Raw genomic sequence first — 19560 nt, 5'->3', positions numbered from 1 at the left:
GAAGCCTTGCATCAATATGTAAATATCAATCAACATGTATACCAATCTGATTAAACTTAATTAATTATTATGTAATGTTTCTGATTAGCTACGCATTTGCTGTGGGAGAACATAAACTTTTAATGGAGTTCATTCATATCGGAAGCATCTGTGTCGCGTAAAAAGCAAAGGAAACCACCAAGTTCAATAATCAGATTGTGTGTCACACGAAACTGCTGATCTTTAGCGAATTCGGCTGATCTTTACCTTGATTCAGCTGACTTGATTTACCATCAGCTGACACGATTACATATATCTAATCACTTGCAATGTAAGTAAATATTAGGATATTCCTAAATATTAGGATAAATACATAATCTTTATTATATTTACAATCTTTAATTTTTCAAATAACGTTGAAGGAACAATATATACTACCAAGTACAAGTGGAACGTTTCACTTTTGTTCTAGCCGTCCGCTGGCAATCGCAGCCACCCACACGACGCCGTTCATTCATCCACGATCATTTCCTCTGCTTTAATGAGACGTACCACCTACGACCGGTTCCATATAAATTACGATTCTTTCTCGTTCGAACGTATTGGTATTTCCTCTGTCTCTCTGTTTTATTCTCATCCATGTCGTTAGCGGTCGTCCACGATTGGAAGGGGAAAGGCCGCCAGGTTCGCGAATACCTGCGGATGAAACCGGTCTCTCGAAATCGTCTAAGTCGAGAGCCACAAAAGAACCACGCCGGCCGCGAGAGAAATTCCATTTCCAGCGGAGATAACGCGTTCCCCTCGCTCTTAGCGGTGATACGTTAATCGCTTAACGATTTATCGACGCCCCATCGCTTAATATAAATGAGCCAAGAAGGAATTGGAACAGGATTGGAAAAGGATTGGAACAAGAGAAAATAGAAAATTCTTTGAACTACTGGAAAAATGAAAGGGTGTAAAATTTAAAAATTGACAGAGAGAGTATTAATCTCTTAAGGAATGATTCATCTAAGTATTTGAGTATACATTAAATGTTGATAAACATTAATACAAAGTTGTCTCATAATAGTTGAAGAGATCAAAAAACTTTGTTTCTTTAAAGAATAAAAAAAATACCCAATATTGCAAAAATAAAGTTAAAAGATATCTAGCTTCTACAAAAGAAGATAAAAGATATACAAAATTTGTAAGAAACGTGATTGAAAAAAACGTGTCAAGAGAGAAATAAAGATAAAAGAAAAGGTTACAAACTCATTCTGTTTCGTGGAAAATGCAAGGCACCACACATGACATGAAAAGCTTCTGAAGCTAAATTGTTTGAAGGATCTCATCGATGACGTCAAACACAAATATAATTCCATTTTATCGATGATTACCATTGCTTCAACGCAAGCGATACTTTTCATAGAAAGAAGATACGAAGAATTTAACTCTGAAGGTCGAACATTTTTCTTCCTTGAAAACTACGCATTTCTTGTCTCACGACTCGTATGATTTTAATAACTATTTATTATTACCTTCGAAGCGTCCTGTTCATTTGAGTCTTTTTATTCTTAATCAGAAGTTTCGTGTTTGATCTCCGATAAACGTCACTAGCCTCATGAATCACTAGTGAACACAGGTAAGTATCCAGGTTTGATTACCAATCTAGTTTAACGCCGACGGGGAATAGCGGTTCTTAATTAGCACCGTCTCAAGATATCAAATTAAGCCTTACTAACTAGATATTCTCCGAAATAATTTTCTAACTTTCCTGGAAATATCAGAATACTGTCATTTATAAATGTAAAAATTCTATCTTGTAGTAAATATTAAATAAGCAATGGATATACCAAACACCACAAAATATCACAATATACATTCATAATATACAGGGTGGTTGGTAACTGATGGTACAAGCGGAAAGTGGGTGATTCTACGCGAAAAAAAAGTCGAAAATATAGAATAAAAATTTTTTTTTTTTATTTTTCCATCGAGACAACGATCTACAGTGAGATCCGTTATAACGTACCGCACGCGTACCGAGCGAAAATTCAAAGTCGATTTTCTCGAAAACAAAGCCTCGAACGAAAAATTTTTATTCTATATTTTCGACTTCTTTTTTCGCGTAGAATCACCCCCTTTTCGCTTGTACCACCAGTTACCAACCACCCTGTATAATAAATTCATAATATACGACCATAATTGAGTTTCTATTCATTCTATTAATATACCTATTAATTCCATTTCAGTTTCCATTCAGTGCTCTGTTCTATCCAATTACACTTATAGATCGAAAAATGGCAGAAGTGCACGTGCATAAAATGCACGTTCCAATTTTTAATTCACGCGAATCAATGCGTAGACACGGCACGGTCTAGACGTGACATCAACATCACAATAAGGCGCGATGAGTTGGCGTTCAGGAATCCGGGAGAGATAAAACAGGACTCTCTAGGAGGACGAGGGAGAAACGAAAGCATCCCCCCAGCCCTTCGTGTTTTATCTACTAGTATCTTGGAATGTCGATGGTCCATATGCAGCCAGTTAGAAACGTACAACAAAAAAGAGGAGAAAACATATCAGGACATGAAGAAAGAAGAACAATGCGACTAGTATTTTAAAAACGTCAAGTAAGAACAATTTTTACAAAACATAATACAGTCAGAACAGAATAACGCGATAAAATTATAATTAATATTATAATTGTAAATACGTAATTGCAATTGCAAATTATAGGTTGAACGAAGGATAATGCGTCAATTAAATGCAAATAGGAAAGATGTTATTTGTGTCTGGCAGAGTAAATCAATTATTAAACCACAACAAAAGTATAAAAAATGAATTATTAAATGAAGACATCAAAAAAAGGAACCTGTTATTAACATAATAATATTTTTGTTTACTAAAAAGAAGAAAGGAAATTAGAAGGTAGAGAAGAATGGAATTGGATCGAAATGCAGACGAATCAAACCGCACCCATAGAACGAACAATAAGCAACGAGGTGGAGAAGGGACACATTCCTTTCGTACGCGTGGAAACGCATCGTGAATGCTCATCGGATGAACTCCGATTCGTTTTGCCTGTAGAAAATACTGGCACGATGCGTTCGTTCAAGTATAGGCACTAATTTGTGCCGCTAATGAACTCAGCGAGAAAAGCGATCGTTTCTTTTCACGATTTCTCCTGACAATCATGTGCGTCTGTGGTGGAGAACTGTGTACAATATGTACATCAGTTGTAATTGTTGCTGTTACAATTTTACATTTTTACATTTTACAATGTTACATTTTTTGACTTACCATTTTTATAAAACGAAATTACCTAAAAGTACAGTAGAACTTCATTTATCGCAAAGATAAGATATGTAAATTGGGATAGATCATATACATAATAAGAGTTCATTGATTCTCCCAACCATTTTTGTGATTTTTCGTTCATATAGTGGAAGAATCAGTGAATTCTTATGAGCTGCTTGTCCCCCAATATGTTCATATAAACGAAGTTTTACTATATCATCAAATACTTATTTGATTATTCAACATTTGGCTGTTAATGTCCAAGTGTATAGGAAGCATTGTTGCACTGAAGCATTATTTAGAGAATTGCATTTACGTACAGCTACGAGAAGCCAACGCAATGTGCAATCGGGTCAAGTTGTAATACATTTCAATCACATTTCGTATATCACAGGAAACTAAATAAAATTAACATATTGAGGTTAATATTCATGTTACGTAAGTGTAGCATGATTAATTGTAGAAATTGAGTACAGAGGCTAGATCCACTACAGTAGAGATAAGTACAATGGAACAACGATGAACTTTGTTATAATTAAATTCAGCTTCTGATGGATAGAGTTCGCGTTAATTGTCGATAGTAATGTATTACATTAACCTAGAACATTTAGAACCATACTCTGTTAAACAAAAGAAAATTACTTTAATTATTTAAAATATGTAAAATTAATAAAAATATTATTTGAAATATTTAAAAAAGTAAGCCTTGGTACAATAATGTTTCCACAAACAACTGTCTACCTCTACCGGCAACTAGATAAATAACTCATGCACGAACTCCGCAGATATTTTCCATTTTAAAATACGCAAATACGCTTTCTATATGAATCGTATAGTATCTCACAAAATTGTTCATCAAATAAATTTTTACTAAATTGTTACTAAAAAATTCATCATTTATAAATATTAATTGTTAGAATTTGTAAAGTGAATTAAAAAAAAAGAGACATCTTGATATGAAATAATTTAATGTTTTAAGTAATAAATATACTACAAAATTCCTCCCGCATTAAAGAACATGAGAATATAGACATGATTTTCTAAATAGTTATAAATTCCCGCCAGATATCTTTAGCATGTTATAGGTGGCGTTATTGTGTTAATGAACTAAGTGGCGCGAGAAACATGTGTGGTCGAGTGGCTTGGTGAGTAATCTCATCACGTAATTTCAGTAATTAATTCATGACACGCAAACATAGCAATCTGCTAACGACAAAAGAAATTTACATATACTTTTACAGTTCCTTGAATCCGGATACTTTGTGTCGTGCTTGCGATTACAAGAATGCAGCCGGTAAACGATGCACGACATTATGGGCCAAAAGTGACATTGAATATGTTCCATCTCCTAATATTGGGCCTAAAGACGTTCTTCCATGTATCGTTGCTGGTTCACACTATGGTAAAGAGGAAGAAAGAGTCCTCTGTGCTATGATGTGGAGTATGATCCCACCTTGGCATGAGGTTAGTGTTTACAAACAAGGTTAGGTTGACAATGACATTTGACGGATGGGGATAGGTTAAGTGGTTAGTATTTGTCAACAAATACGTTGCCTCAAAGTGTGCCTATCAAATGTAAACACTTTGATTATATCTCCTTGAGATAATAATAAGTTATCACATTTTTTTCTTAATCAATTTTATTAGTGCATAAATGGAAAAAATATTACAAATCTTTTTCCTTTTTAAGGGAGATTACAAAAAGCACACATTGTCGACGCATAACGCACGTTTGGAAAATATTAAAAATTCCAAGTTGTATAGCGCACCATTACGCAATGGCCAAAGATGCATAGTACTTTGCGAAGGATATTATGAATGGAAAGCTGGGAAAACGAAAAAAGATCCTAAACAACCATATTACATTTATGCTAGTCAGGAGAAAGGAGTAAGAGTAGATGATTCTTCAACGTGGAAGGATGAATGGTCTGAACAGAACGGTTGGGAAGGATTTAAAGTCTTAAAGATGGCGGGAATTTTTAATATATTTTCAACTGGAGAAGTAAATGCAACATGTTGGACTTATGTACAATTTAAGTAGAAAGCTACAGGTATGGTAACTCACATTTCAGGGTAAGAAGATATATAGCTGTACAATAATTACTACTGAGGCAAATGGTGTTCTTTCTTGGTTGCATAATCGAGTACCTGTGTTTTTGAATGAAGAACAAGACTTAAGGGTAAGGAAATGAAAATGTTTATATAAATATTGACAAAAAATATTTTCAAAATAATGACAAAAATAATGACAAAAATATTATTGGAATGAATTACTATCTCTGTATGTTTATGTTTCTAATAATAGGTCTGGCTGAATGAGGAGCTACCAATAGCCGACGCCATTGAAAAATTAAACAAATTAACATTATCAGATGGTGATTTAAGTTGGCATACAGTCTCATCTCGTGTAAACAATGTATTGTATAAAGGCGAAGATTGTAGAAAAGAGACAAAAGACGCGTACGTATATACATATATATAACGGTACAATTAACTATTCACTATTAGAATTATGAACTTTTAATCCTGTGAAGTGATATGTCAGACTATTGATTTACTAATTCCATTATGTACAGAGGAGAGAAAAAAAGCAACCCTACTAGTTTTATGGCTTCCTGGTTGAAGAAGGGGTCTGCAGATTCAGCTAAAAGAAAAACTACTGAAACTAAGAAAGATGACAACATACCACCAAAAATTACTAAGAAAAGCTAATTGTTTCATCCAAATCCACAAACGAAGTCTCAGGGACAACTTTGTTTCCGCAAAAGTATCAACTTTAAATAAATATTGAGTTTTTTAAGGATATTTATTACAAATTCTTTTATATTTTTATACTTCATATAGTGATATTAATATTTTAAATATCTTCGTAATAGTATCTTTTAATTAATTATATAGTCTATGTTTATTCAACATTAAATCATAAAATAAGAATAAAATAGAGATCTGTAAACTCCAATATTATAAATAAAATAATATCATATCTTGAACGCGTGTTCTTTATCTTTTGTGTTTTAATATATTTTTTTATACTGTCACAATTAAGTCGCTCGGTAATTTGTAGGCTATAGCTAGGTAATTTGACATTTAGATGTTTTTCAAATAATCGGATTGATTATTTGCGATTTTGAAAGTTATAGAATAACTTTTCATAAGAATGTTAACGCTATAAAATCGGCCGGGAGAAAAATTTATTTATTTATAATTTTCAAATTTATTAATCCATTTCTTATCCCCTACACAGTAATAAATTATTTATGAATAGACTGCGGACTTTTATATCGTTTAGAAAAATTCAAAGATACAAAAATGCGTAGAGTGTACATGTGTACATAAAATATCTAAAATATACTATTTTTTATAATATTTATTTGGTAAAACAAATTGCTATCTAGATCCTACTATTCTAATTGCCTCTAAGAAAATTTGAATCTGCGTAAAAATCCGCGGCTTATTTGTGAAAGAAAAATGTATAAGTTTGGATCTAATGGTATGGGTTATTCATGAATCCTTGGTTATTCAAGAAATAATAAAGAAAATCATAGAAATTTCTAAAATATCTAGAGTTTACTCTTCATGCTTCCATAATAAATTTAATAATCTTCTTTCTCGATACTATGCAATTTCCAAATGTAATCTATTACAAATCTTAAAGAAAATTCTAAGCACTTTCCTAAACATCCAAAAAGCTATTTGAAAAAGTGAATTCTATCTGGCGCGTATCAGTACGCATGCGCAATAGTTGTCAACATGGCGATGGCTATCTTGAATCCTATTCGACAGCAATAAAGAAAAAGATAGAAAAAGAGATAGAGGGGGCTAGAAACTGGCCGGTTTCCCTCAGATGTCAGCACGTTGGCTCGTATCTTGTATTTCGCGGTGGTAGCAGCGGCGGCGAAGGTGAACGGTGGTGGTCCGAGTTTGCAGAGTGGGTACAGTGTGTACGTTAGATAGCGAAGGTGTAAGTACGTCTGGCTGGTGAGCTGTGCTTACGCGTTTTCGTCTCCCGTGCGGCGGGGGCTACCCTTCGCAATAATCCGCGTCACGCATGGCACCGCTTCGTGCCTGAGACGCCTTTTTCTCGGAGACAGAGAGAGCAGGATCGTGCACGGCCGGGGCCCAGCCTCTTCGCGTGCCTCGTCTCATTTTGTCGTTTTCGAGCGCCGGAGAGACAGAGTCGCGAACGAGCCGACAGAATGACCAGCCAGGAGACGCTCGATCAAGGAATCAGTAACGTGGAAACCGAGTATCTCGAGATCAACTCGAAAGGAGCCTGGCCGATCCTCTATCAGGTAAGAAAGATCGCGCCCCCCGTTCCATCTCTTTTCTTCTTCTTCCGTTTTTGCGTCTTTCCTTCCGGTTACAGCGAGAAACGGCGGTTCCTGCCTGCAAATGTGTCACGCACAGAGAGTCTTCCTACCATCACATCCTAACATAATCTGGGCCTCCTTGCACAATTCGACTAACATTATTTATGAATTTACAAGTCCCAAGTCAAAAGGTAATAGTATCAATAAAATATCCTTGCAACATGGTAGTAAGTTTGGTTATAGGTAGACTGCGGATTTTTATACGAATTCATATTTCTGAGGATATAATTTAAAACGTAGAACCTCGATAGGCAATTAGCACTATATTTTGGATATTTGATATATTTGTTTTTTCATATTATGCGCAATTCTGCATTTTCAGATGTCCTATAAATGTATAAATATCTGCAGTCTTATTACTAAACAAACTTCTAGTTGTGTGACTATTACGTTTGATTAAAAGTTATGAAATTGTCGAAGAGAAGTTCATAACCTACAACTTGCAACTTGTCAATTTATTGATATTAGTTGGTAAATTATTGTGCAAGAGACGCCTGGACTCTCCGCTGACACGACTGTTTCATCCAAGACATGTACGATCCAGAAACGCTGAAATTGTGAACATGATGAAATCTCGTTTCGATCTCGCTCGACGATGTTTGATTGCCAATGGAGGCTAATACCATGGTCGCTGGCACGTTCTCATCTGTCGCGAGATCTCGTAGCTCACGATACGCTCGTCATTTTTTTTTAGCGCTGCTGAATGAACAGGGAAACCTGTATACCAGCACCAGCGTGTGTATTGTCACACACGTCTGTTATCAAGTTTTCGTTTATTTATCATACGCGACCCGTTCTTGGCCGCATGGCCGCATTTGACTTCCTTCGTGATTTTTGCTAATCTGGCCCAACGCACTTGATTAATTTATGCTCGACAAATGAATTTGATTTGTCCGTACTTGCAACGATGCGATTCGATACGATATTAGAGAAGAGTCAGAGGTTCCACTGCGTTTATCCATTATCTGTTTTGTCCCGTAACTGGCATGCTTTTCCGCGGATATTTACAATGTGCGGATTGTTTCGCGATACCCAGGGACTATCAGTTTACTTTCTTGGAAAGCCGTTTTCACGAGAAAATTTTTAAATACTGCATAGACTCTACATTGTGATTTTATTACCAAGGTCGAATTTCTTGGTTTTAAATATACGTGCCAGGTATATATTTAGTAATACAGTTTGTATTCATAAGTAGAAATGTAAGATTTGTTACCAGATATTAAATGAAACTTATACAAGTTCTAACAATCAAACTTCATAGATATGTTCTATAAGTATAATCGACTATGTTATGTAAACATAGGTCATTTAAAACTTTATTAAAGAATTATAATAAAACTAGGAGATATGAAGGAACAATAACAAACTTACAGTTACTGCCATAAGACAAACACACCTACAGTAAACATAATCATCATTAATTGTCAATTCTATCTCAAAATCTGAATTATTCCTACTGATATGAAATTGATAGCAGTAAAGAAGTGTTTTTAAACTTTTCTTTATATTTAAATGACTTATATTTGTATGACTTTTTTTGCTTGATAGCTGTTATATAGCTTAAGACAGATACATTAGATAAATGAAAATTGTTATTATTTTTATATCTTTTCTTTTCCCTATTATATAAGAAAATGTTACTTTTACAGCATATACGCAACGAATGCAGTAATTTTACATACACATGCAATGAATCAAAGAAACCACAAAACAGAAATTTGAACCGTTATAGAGATGTTTTGCCATATGACCATAGTAGGATTGTCCTTAAAAGGGGCCCATGTGATTATGTCAATGCTAACCTCATACGGGTAGATATCATATTCAGATACTTAACTCTAAGTAAGAAGAACATGATAAAAAGATCTTTTTTATTATAGGTAGATCGTGCCCATAGACAATACATTCTTACACAAGGACCACTGGAAAATACTGCTGGCCACTTTTGGCTAATGGTATGGGAGCAAAATTCTAAAGCTGTGTTAATGTTAAATAAGATAATTGAAAAGAATCATGTTAAGTGTTATCAGTATTGGCCTCTTGGTGATTCGATTAATACTATGATGTTTCCGGATGTTGGTATAAAAGTAAAATATATCAGTAAAACAGAATCATCGGATTACACAACTAGAATATTAAAGTATGGAGATAAAGAATTATATTACAGATACTTCTTTGAGAAGTGCATGTTTAATTTGAGAAGGTATTTGATTTATTGTTTATGTCTTTTGTAGGTTAACTGACTTGGAAACAAAAGAAAGTAGAGAAATATTACATTTTCATTATACCACCTGGCCAGACTTTGGAGTTCCACAAAGTCCAACAGCTTTTTTACGTTTTTTAACAGATGTCAGGCAATCAGGAGCATTAGATCAAAATGTTGGTCCTCCTGTGGTACATTGTTCTGCAGGAATTGGGAGATCAGGAACATTTTGTTTAGTTGATACATGTCTTGTTTTGGTAAGCATTATACATACTGAAGAAAATTTAGAAATTACAAATGGGAAACTACCTTTCTATTCTTTTGCAGATTGAAGAAAGTGGATTGAATTCTGTGAATGTTAGAGAAGTGTTAATAGAAATGAGAAGACACAGAATGGGTTTAATTCAAACACCAGATCAATTAAGATTTTCATATGCTGCCATCATCGAAGGAGCAAAACAACTGCCATCCAACAACGTGGTAACTAATACCAATTCACAGTGGTACAATATTATTAGTCTCTTCATCCTGAATTAACTTAATATATGTTTTTGTCGTTTGTTTCATGTACATACATGTTTGTCTTTGTGAAAAGTCTTGTCCTTAACGTGAATTAACTCTAATAACATTGTGCTACTGTGGAACATAACAGTCTTTGATTTTCACTAACTTATGTGGTCTTTACAGAACATTAATAATGAAGTGGTAACAAATCATTATGACGTGGTAAGTAACATCAATAATTCTTCAAACGAAGAGGAAGATGAACCACCTCCTTTGCCACCTCCAAGAGGTGAATCCTTAACACGTAGCATGATGGCAGATTTAACTTCAAATCCAATAACAAGAAATGGTAAGCATGTAATTGTAAAAGTTAATAATTTTCAAAATATAATTTTCTTTTTATCTAATATTAGATGAATTAAGTGCACCACCTGACAAACCATTGCCTAGAGAGCCATCAATTTCCACAGAAATATCTACCACCAGTCCACAGGCTGTTCCAAACTCTGCAGTAATCACAAACAATTTACATGAACAGAATTCGGATGGTGTTGTGGTGCCTAATGATAATACTAGTGACGGTGAAAACTCTTCAAAAACAATTAGTCCTCCGTCCAGTCCAGATACGTGAGTTATTTTAAGAATGAAATCATATTTACGTGTTTCAATATCTCGTTTTTTCTTACTTATTCCATGTAAACAGGAAAAACGAAGTACGTCATCGTAATAAGGAGAAGAAAGAACGTCTGGCAGCACAAGTACGGGAAATGAAGCGTCGTCAAAAAGAGACTGAAGAATGGCAGAAGCTCAAGAGGTCATTATTTAAACCTCTTACAATAGGCATAGGCGCTGCAATTGTTGGTGGGGGTATTATAGCAATCTGTGGCTATTTGTACATGCGTGGTTAGGACCAAATTGTTTCCCTGTCACACATGTACATGGACCATCGAATTGTCAGTGATAATAGGTGATCCGCACATTCAAGAATAGTTACTTTCACTACGAAATATTTAACAGCTCCATTGCACATGCCATTGATTGCCGTTTCGAGAGAGTAATTAATCAGGGAGAAGCATTTAGTGTTATGTAATTTAAAGTAAAAATACACGCAGTCGTCGTGAGGCGTTATATTAATGAGACTATCAGTTGAGTTGGCAAAATGAGACACACGTCAGTTATCTAAGAAACGTTCAAGAGAAGTAACTTATTCTAACGAAGTGCATTTTGTAAAGGACATTGCTGCACGATAGAGAAACGAGAAAAAAAATGAGAAAGAGATCAGGAAGTCAATGATAAATAGGAACGAAAGAGAAAAAGGGAGATCCTCGATTTGTATTTTTGTATTGTGATTCACTTAATGAGTATGTATCATACTAGAAGCTATACATTCTTTTGAAAATCTTCTTGTTAGGTTTCCATGAAAGTTGCACTTGACAAAGTCAGTAGACCCTTTCGCATTCGCGTTTCCAATTATAGTGAAATAAGAGGTAAATTGACTTAGATTTTTACTTTGTGATCTTTTTCTATCCAATTAGAAATAGGGACTATCTTCTTTATTTGTTTGATGATGCTAACAATTGAACGTATATTCTGTGAAGTAGGATGCAAGAAAAAGCACATGTAAAAATCTAATATAAGTAAAATAACAGTGTCCTCTTATTCTCATATTGTAATAATAATGGTAGGTTCTTACATATAATAGACATTACACACGAAGTGAGTGCACGACGTTTCGATAAGTAAGATCGATTATTTACTTTTAAAGTAGTAATCAATATAGAGGCAATTAAAAGTATTAATTTACCACATTTTTTATTTCTTACAACATTTAAATAAATTTAGATTTCTTTAATTTAATTCATTTCATTATCTCCGATATTTTAATTCTGATAATGAGTTGAAGGATGAAAGAGACGAGTTTCCTTCAGTTTTTCAACTGTTATTCTTCGAATAAATTTGATCTACTGTTAGCAATCATCCAGGGTACCAAAATCATTCGCTTAGAGTTTAATAAGTAACCTCGATCATCTTGCTAGAATTTAATGGATATATTCGTGATAGTCATAGAGAAATGTTAATGAACTTTACAGTTATAGTACACTATATAAATGTTTCTTTTTATAAATAACTTGCCCATATAAGTAGAATCCATTCTTCTATAAAATGTTCATGACGAAACGAAGTCGCATTAGAAATTAGCATAAGCGATGCCTGTGACGTACCATGGCCCATTCTCACATGGCAGATGAATGTTGTTTACTTAAAATCATCGATTTCGTTCGAAACTTGTTCCTGGGGCATGCGTTAAAGGGGAGGGGGAAGAAAAAAGAAACGAATCATTTTGACTTTCTCTCTTCCTGGAAGAAACGCGTCATCGAGATATTCCGTTTAATATGGCAACTGGTGCCTTCGATGTTGTGTGTACTTCGTAAATAATTCATGCAATTTCGTAAAATGCTCGTAATCGTTTGTAATATGAGTCATTTTATACTCGAAGTAGCCGAGGGGATTTTTTATGCGAGAATTACATGACCTGGTTAACAGAAAAATTATCATATTTCTCGTAATACTGGAATAATTAGCGGGAAGAATATTCTCAGCGAGCAAAACTTGCTACTGTATTCATCACTCGTTATCCTGCGCATTGCGTTTTTCATTTCATGTGATGAAATTGTCGACATAATGGGTGCCAAACAATGAAAAGCCAACAAGAATTTTGTACGTCATGCATAATATATATAGAAATATCTAATATTCTTGTGAATCAGTTTTCGGTATCAGCCTTGATGTATACTTCAGTGTAAGTATTAGAACAATATCTGATTATATGGAATTGAATCAAGCACTTGACTAATTGGAGAAATTAGTGTTTCGTAGGAACTTCCTCGCATGCTTGAAGATGAAGTAAAGTTGCTGTAGATGATTCCACTAGTGTAACCAAGATGTACATGATATTGATCAGAAATTGATACTGTGTGCGCACCCGATTAGTATAATATCAAAGCTGATGTCGAAAATTAATTCAGTCAGAGGAACATGTTGGAATAATCAACGGTATCATAGTTGTGTTAGTAAATTTTATTTTATACACTTTTAACTCCTTATCAAAGGCGTTTTTCTATCATGTATCATCAGCAATCTCACTCCCGTCTAGCATTCGGATAGATATTGCAATATTTATACAAATTATAAAGAACCTTAGTTCCCACATAAAAGAGAATAATTAGGGGTTAAAAAAACATTATTTTAAAACACGAATTCTAACTGATTTGCTCAATAGTAAATCGTTTAAAGCACATTGAGCATCGTGGAAAGACTGAGTACATCTATAATTGCTTCTACATGAAGTTTAAAAAAGAAACGAATGGAAACGAAAAAGAATTACAAATACGTAACGCGGTTAAAAAAGATTTTTACTCTTAAGCCGAGCTTCTACACAAATCGTCACGATCATTCTTTAACCTGGGGTAAGCTTACTGGATCGTGTTCCAACATTAAACAAAAGAGGGAAAGAAGTTAGAACAGGAAGCAAAGTATAGCTTAGATGCTTACGTTTTGACTTTTTTCCAAGAAGAAAACACGCGTGGCGTGAACAAATGTATTTTGTGTACTTTTGTATTACGTCGTTAATCCATAGGATGCTTGGAACACGATTTTCATGTCAAAGAATTATTTTTCTGATACGTGTTACATTCACTGCACAGTGGTTATAAAAAGCATTAGTACATAATTATTATAGCATTTATATATTAATTAATCAGATTCAAGCGTACTCCGTTTTTTGTCATTTAATAGTACTTTCATGTGATTAGGAAAAGTCGATACTGTAAAAATATAGGACCTGCTAAAAAAAAGCGCTTTATTAAAAAGATATATATAGGTATATACAGATACTTTTTGTAACCACTGTATATGTGTTGGTGTGTTCGTTCACAATGCACCGAGGCATAATCGCAAATTATCGTAGGAGAGATGTCATCGTGTTCCATTTAAAGCAATGTTAAAACGTGTTCGAAGTTGAATACAGTATTCTGTCGTCGGTACAGTTCACCTATGTGTGTGTGCACCATTGTATATCTTGTTACCTGATTTTCATCTAGAGTATATTCGTACGTTTATATTGTCGTTAGAGGAACATGCGACCCAAACATGTTTTCTTTTTCTCATTTTAAAATGATTTTTGAAACATGTTCGAATAACTTTAATATAGCATGCGAGAACAGTGTGAAAAACAATCTTCTCCGAGCAAGAAGAACGACACATACATCAGCCTTCATTTAGAGCGATTACATTGAGCGAAAGAGATGATAGAGCGTTCCTAGAAGAGAGTCGACAAATTCGATATTTTTTATATTTTCTTTTTTAGAAACACGATGAATGTGATCTTCGAGTTTATAGCGAGAGTGCTTCTGTTCTTGAACGGTTGAAACTGTTTGAAGTTTCCAGATGCTGACTTTTAGAACATAATTTTTATGTTGAAATTACTACCACAAGAAGATCTAGAAATAATAACGACAACTTTATTTTATTATATTACTGTATAATATAAATATTAACATTGATTTCTATGTTACAACGTAATTGAACAATTGTAATTCTATAAATATGAGGAATACTTAACGACATCATAGTAACTCTTACGCTGCAATATTATTACTTAATTTTTGACAAGACCAGAATTAGCACCTGGAAACTTATAATTAGACTGTGGATGTTTATATATACACAAGAAATTTAGAAGTGCAGAAACGTATAGAGTGCACTTAATACGCAAAAGATACATAAAATATCCAAAACAAAGGACAGATAATAATATCTATAGTAGGTAAAACTAGTTTTTATCTAGATTTCATTTCTTTAATTACAAAAATATGAAATATGCATCCGTAGTTTATTTATAACAGTTGTAATCGACCAGTTAACCGAAGATTAAAATTCGTTTCAGATTAGTTTAGTGTCTTTCGTCGTTAATGATCAATCGTGATGAAGGCGTTCATCACGCGTTCACCGAGAATTCTCGTTCCTGTAATTATCGAAAAAATAAGCTGAATATTAGACGTCGAAACATTTGTCCGACTTACCTGTTGTCGTTGCTGGAAGCTTCTTGAAGATTTTGATAGAGAGCATGCGAGAGAACGCGAGAGAATGTATGCGTGTGAGAGATGAGGAACGAGAAAGATACGTATTCTTGAGAACTAAAATCCATGAAAGACACGGTGCTAATAAAAAGTTCCAAAAAAAGAGACAAAATAAAAGGAAGGAAGAAAGGGGAAAAAGGAGAAGAGGAAGTATTGAGGAACACGCCTCGACGCGCGTGCATGCGTGAAAGAGCGAGAATGAACAGAAGAAGTATGAGAGTGAAAAAGACGAAATGTTACGAGCGACGATCGTGAGATTTCGTACGAACATTTTTTCCTACATTTCGCCACTAGAAGAATAATATAAGAACAGGAAACAAAAAAAGAAAGTCACACCATGTAAGGAGTTTTTTAGAGGAGTATACTTCGTCGATTATATGATAGAAACATGTTTTATATATATATAGAAATCGGACGATCGAGCTCAGAAGAAGATTTAAAAGAAAGAAAAGTATAAAAAAAAAAAAAAAAAGACGAAGAGGGGAGGCTTCCGTATACAATTTCAGTTTTTCTCCATCCAGTAATCTCTCCGTCGTATACAATAGACATAAACTCGTTACGATACTACAAGGAACCGCAGAAACATATAGCTAAGTGCCTACTCCTACGAAAGACAAAGGAAGAGAAAAAAAGGGAGTCATAATAGTGAGAATACGATCTGTAGTAGCATTCAAATAGAGTTACGACACTGTACGCAACCCCTCGCCTTTTTGGAAGAGCGTAATCATCGAGCAAGTGAATCCTTTATTATCCGACAATATATACTTATACATGTAATATATATTTAGAAATAGATAATCGTTCCAGTAAATCTATTGTTACCTGACTGTCGAATGATCGAGTCACGAGATTTATGATTTATAGTTTATTATAATTATTTTTTCACAGGCTAGTATTTGAAAACAGAAGACTTTTTTTAAATGCAAACTTCATAGAACTCGATAATGCAATAATACTTCATGGAAGATATCTAGTGTACTGGTAAAATTCAATTCAAGAGCTAAGTAGAAAAGGTCACTAATTACAAAACTAATTTTCTTCTATATACCAAATAATATATATATATATTATATATATAATATAATATATATATATATAATGATATATACACACACACACACACACATTTCTTTTTAATATCATAAAATCATAATGTAATGAGTAACAAAATTAATGTATTTACAGATTATACTTTCAGGGATGTTTATTTTACCTGTCACTAAATTCTTCCCAACAAGACAAAAAAGAGAAGGCATTCTCGTGGTTTGATCAGTTAATTTGACAAGTCAGGTCGTCTAAAACTTAAGAATGGAGTTGCGCGTGTGGAAAGGGAAGCAAACAAATGAAATACGGTATAAGGACCAGGAAAGCAAGAACGAAGATCAGGGTTTAGATAACGATATTAATGTTGTCCTTCCGGAAAAAACAAATAGAACATGGGCAATGGTAGGAAGTTACTTCTCCCTGAGGTCAAACTGCATCCTTGCGACTCTACTTCTACGCAGTTAACTGTTAATATTTACATTTACGATGTACACCGTGGTAGAAGTTGTATCGAGACATGGTATTTTAAATGTAAAACGAGAACAGACACACACATACATACACATGAATGACAAATGGAAACGTAACACTTGGTAGAATTAGAGAAGACTGAATCGTAGAGGAAGAGGGTCGAAAGAAGTGAAATGAGATAATGCGTTACTGATTCGCGAAAATTGGGGAAGAAAGAAAAATCAAATTTTTATGCAATTTATTTCCGATTGGCTATATGAAAAGAGAAACAATATCAGAACGAGAATTAATGGAGAAATTCATTTGAAACGTCACTTCGCTTCTTTACACGCCCCAACTAGAGAACATTAGATCAAAACAAAAAAATAAGAAAACAGTGAATAGCATGAGGAAATGGTTTGCATGCAATAAAATGTTATTTATGCGACAAGAAAGAGAAAGAGAGCAGAAAAAGGTCGATATGCGCGGCAGCATCGATGCCCTCACGACGCATATTCGTTTTTTTACTCCCAAATGTAGAACGAACAAAAAAAAAAGCAAAGCAAGAACTACTCGTAGACGAGGTTCCCCGATTTGCATATTTAGATCGATCAATACAGGAAAGGATTTTTTCGTACTTTCCAACTTTTTTTTCATTCCACTACCCCCCTATTTGACTAACGTGACCGGTCGACAAGTTTTGGATATTGACATTCGTATGAAAAATTATATAAGATAGAAAGGATAAAAACTGTATTTTTTTAGATGTATCTAGATTGTGGATCTTTACACATTTACGTGAAAATGCAAAGATGCATACAATGTACGATAATATATAAAATATCCAAAATATAACGCTCTCTGTAATGTGTAATAAATGAAAAACGTCTCTGTTTAGGTTTGATCTCTTCGATTATGTTCATGGAAATATAAATATGTATAAATATCCGCAGTCCAGATATAGTATTTCCAATAGAAATTATATGTTACAATGGGAATACATTCTTTGCATTATACAATGGCTACAAAAAGTATTTGCACATAGCATAGTATTTATTTATATTATACTTATATTAAATTTCATATGATTACAAAAATTGAATACTATGAAAATGAGATGTATAGAACGCGATAGAAACACATTCCATTGGAAAATAAGGATATGTACAAATATTTTTAGTAGCCAATGTATATGTATATTTCTTTTCTTTCTTTCTTTTTTAAATTGAAGTTCGCGTATGTAAAAATGATATGCTTTGTAATTAAGATATCTTATTAGCGTATTTGATACCGAAACCTGTCGAACGGTTCCCTCAACAGAATGTTTCACCTAACAATTCCACCCGGGAAGATTGGTATGAGTGAAATCGAGTCGACCAATTCCCATATACTAACAGGTCTAACTCGATCCTCGTGTCTCTAACAGACCTGGTCTATTACTAATCCGTTTTGCCTTGTGCTTGTTTTCTTTATTTCTCGTACTTGTCTTCCCAGCAGCCACGAAATACCCTCATCTGGTGATTTCTTTCAGATCTAAAAGTGAAACTACTACCGAAAGCAGCGAAACCGTGCACGAGGAGGCCGAATCTGCAAAATAAAATAAAAACTGCATATATATGAAAACAAAACAAAAAAGAAAAGTAAAGAAAGATACGAAAATCTCGCGACAAGGTCGCGTTAACATCTCGAAAAGTAAACACGTGAGAAAGAGGTTCCTCGTTTCTTGAATCGGATTTTTCTTTCTTTTTTTTTCCAAATGAACACATAGATACGGAAATGAGCTAGAGAACGGAGGGCTATTTATTCAACGAATGCTTAAACTGAGAAAAATAAATCAATTGATTTGATACAAACAGAAGCAACACTTAATTTGACGATGCACGATGCTCTTTTAAGACACATCCTCTTTCCCAATCAATGATTTTTATTTATATTTCTTCATGACTGATGATCGAAAAGGGACTGTATTTAGTATCTTGAATCGATTGGAATCCTTTAAGAATCAAACCAAAAGTTTTAATCTTCTATATAACGAAATAGATTTGTATTGCCTTGTACTATCCATTTGGAATAACTATTTATTGTATTTGTTTATTGAAAAAGATAAACTGGGATAAAGTAATAATTTTATTTCTTTTACTCAATAATGTAGTATTAATTTTACTACGCATTACCAATCATTAACATGAATTTTCTGCTTGGTGTATACAGTGTGAAGCAGTGTGAAGTATACAGTGGAATTACTCACCAGACCAATCTTTTACTTTTAGTTCCATGGAACTGGTATTCTGAGTCTCTAATCTCTACAGACAAATAGAAATACCAAAATAGTAATGTGTAAGTTATAGCAAAACAAAATTCCTGTCCAACTCATTGTCAGGTTCAACAAATCAAACTTTAACATCTAAATAAAAGGAACTAAGCAAGAAATGCAATTACCATTTTACATGGCTCCACAAGAGGCTCGTAAATTCCCATCCAGTAAACGATCATTTGATACGTATAAATGAACCACGTTCTTCTACTGAATAAAGTGTGTATCGTTGAAGCACGGCTCTTCTAGTGGTTTGTTGCGTAATTTCATAGCCATGGC

The 19560-nt window shown here is 33.9% G+C and overlaps 1 protein-coding gene and 2 long non-coding RNA genes across 3 annotated transcripts; 2 read left to right on the top strand and 1 right to left on the bottom strand.

Annotated features, from left to right (window-relative positions):
- The first annotated feature begins 231 nt into the window (after positions 1–231).
- LOC117236167 lies at positions 232–4110 on the top strand. The gene is made up of 4 exons (XR_004493796.1): positions 232–310; positions 452–1600; positions 2222–2591; positions 2698–4110. It is a non-coding gene; the product is annotated as an uncharacterized LOC117236167 (long non-coding RNA).
- Positions 4111–4334: 224 nt separating this feature from the next.
- LOC117236235 (tyrosine-protein phosphatase non-receptor type 1-like) lies at positions 4335–16076 on the top strand. The gene is made up of 14 exons (XM_033498991.1): positions 4335–4403; positions 4500–4722; positions 4949–5260; positions 5331–5438; positions 5564–5718; positions 5835–5965; positions 7145–7158; positions 9278–9439; positions 9509–9768; positions 9863–10088; positions 10159–10311; positions 10519–10684; positions 10749–10962; positions 11039–16076. The coding sequence occupies exons 1-14, from the start codon at positions 4384–4386 to the stop codon at positions 11241–11243; spliced, it is 2349 nt and encodes a 782-aa protein (XP_033354882.1). The 5' UTR covers positions 4335–4383; the 3' UTR covers positions 11244–16076.
- Positions 14493–19541, bottom strand: LOC117236236. The gene is made up of 4 exons (XR_004493823.1): positions 19407–19541; positions 19216–19270; positions 18265–18554; positions 14493–15358 (listed from the first exon to the last, which is right to left on the bottom strand). It is a non-coding gene; the product is annotated as an uncharacterized LOC117236236 (long non-coding RNA).
- Positions 19542–19560: the final 19 nt, after the last annotated feature.

The sequence above is a fragment of the Bombus vosnesenskii genome, unplaced genomic scaffold (assembly GCF_011952255.1).
Source record: "Bombus vosnesenskii isolate JDL3184/JDL3185 unplaced genomic scaffold, Bvos_JDL3184-5_v1.1 scf7180000013340, whole genome shotgun sequence".
Taxonomy (NCBI): Eukaryota; Metazoa; Arthropoda; class Insecta; order Hymenoptera; family Apidae; genus Bombus; species Bombus vosnesenskii.
This window is presented reverse-complemented; position numbering and strand designations above follow the sequence as displayed.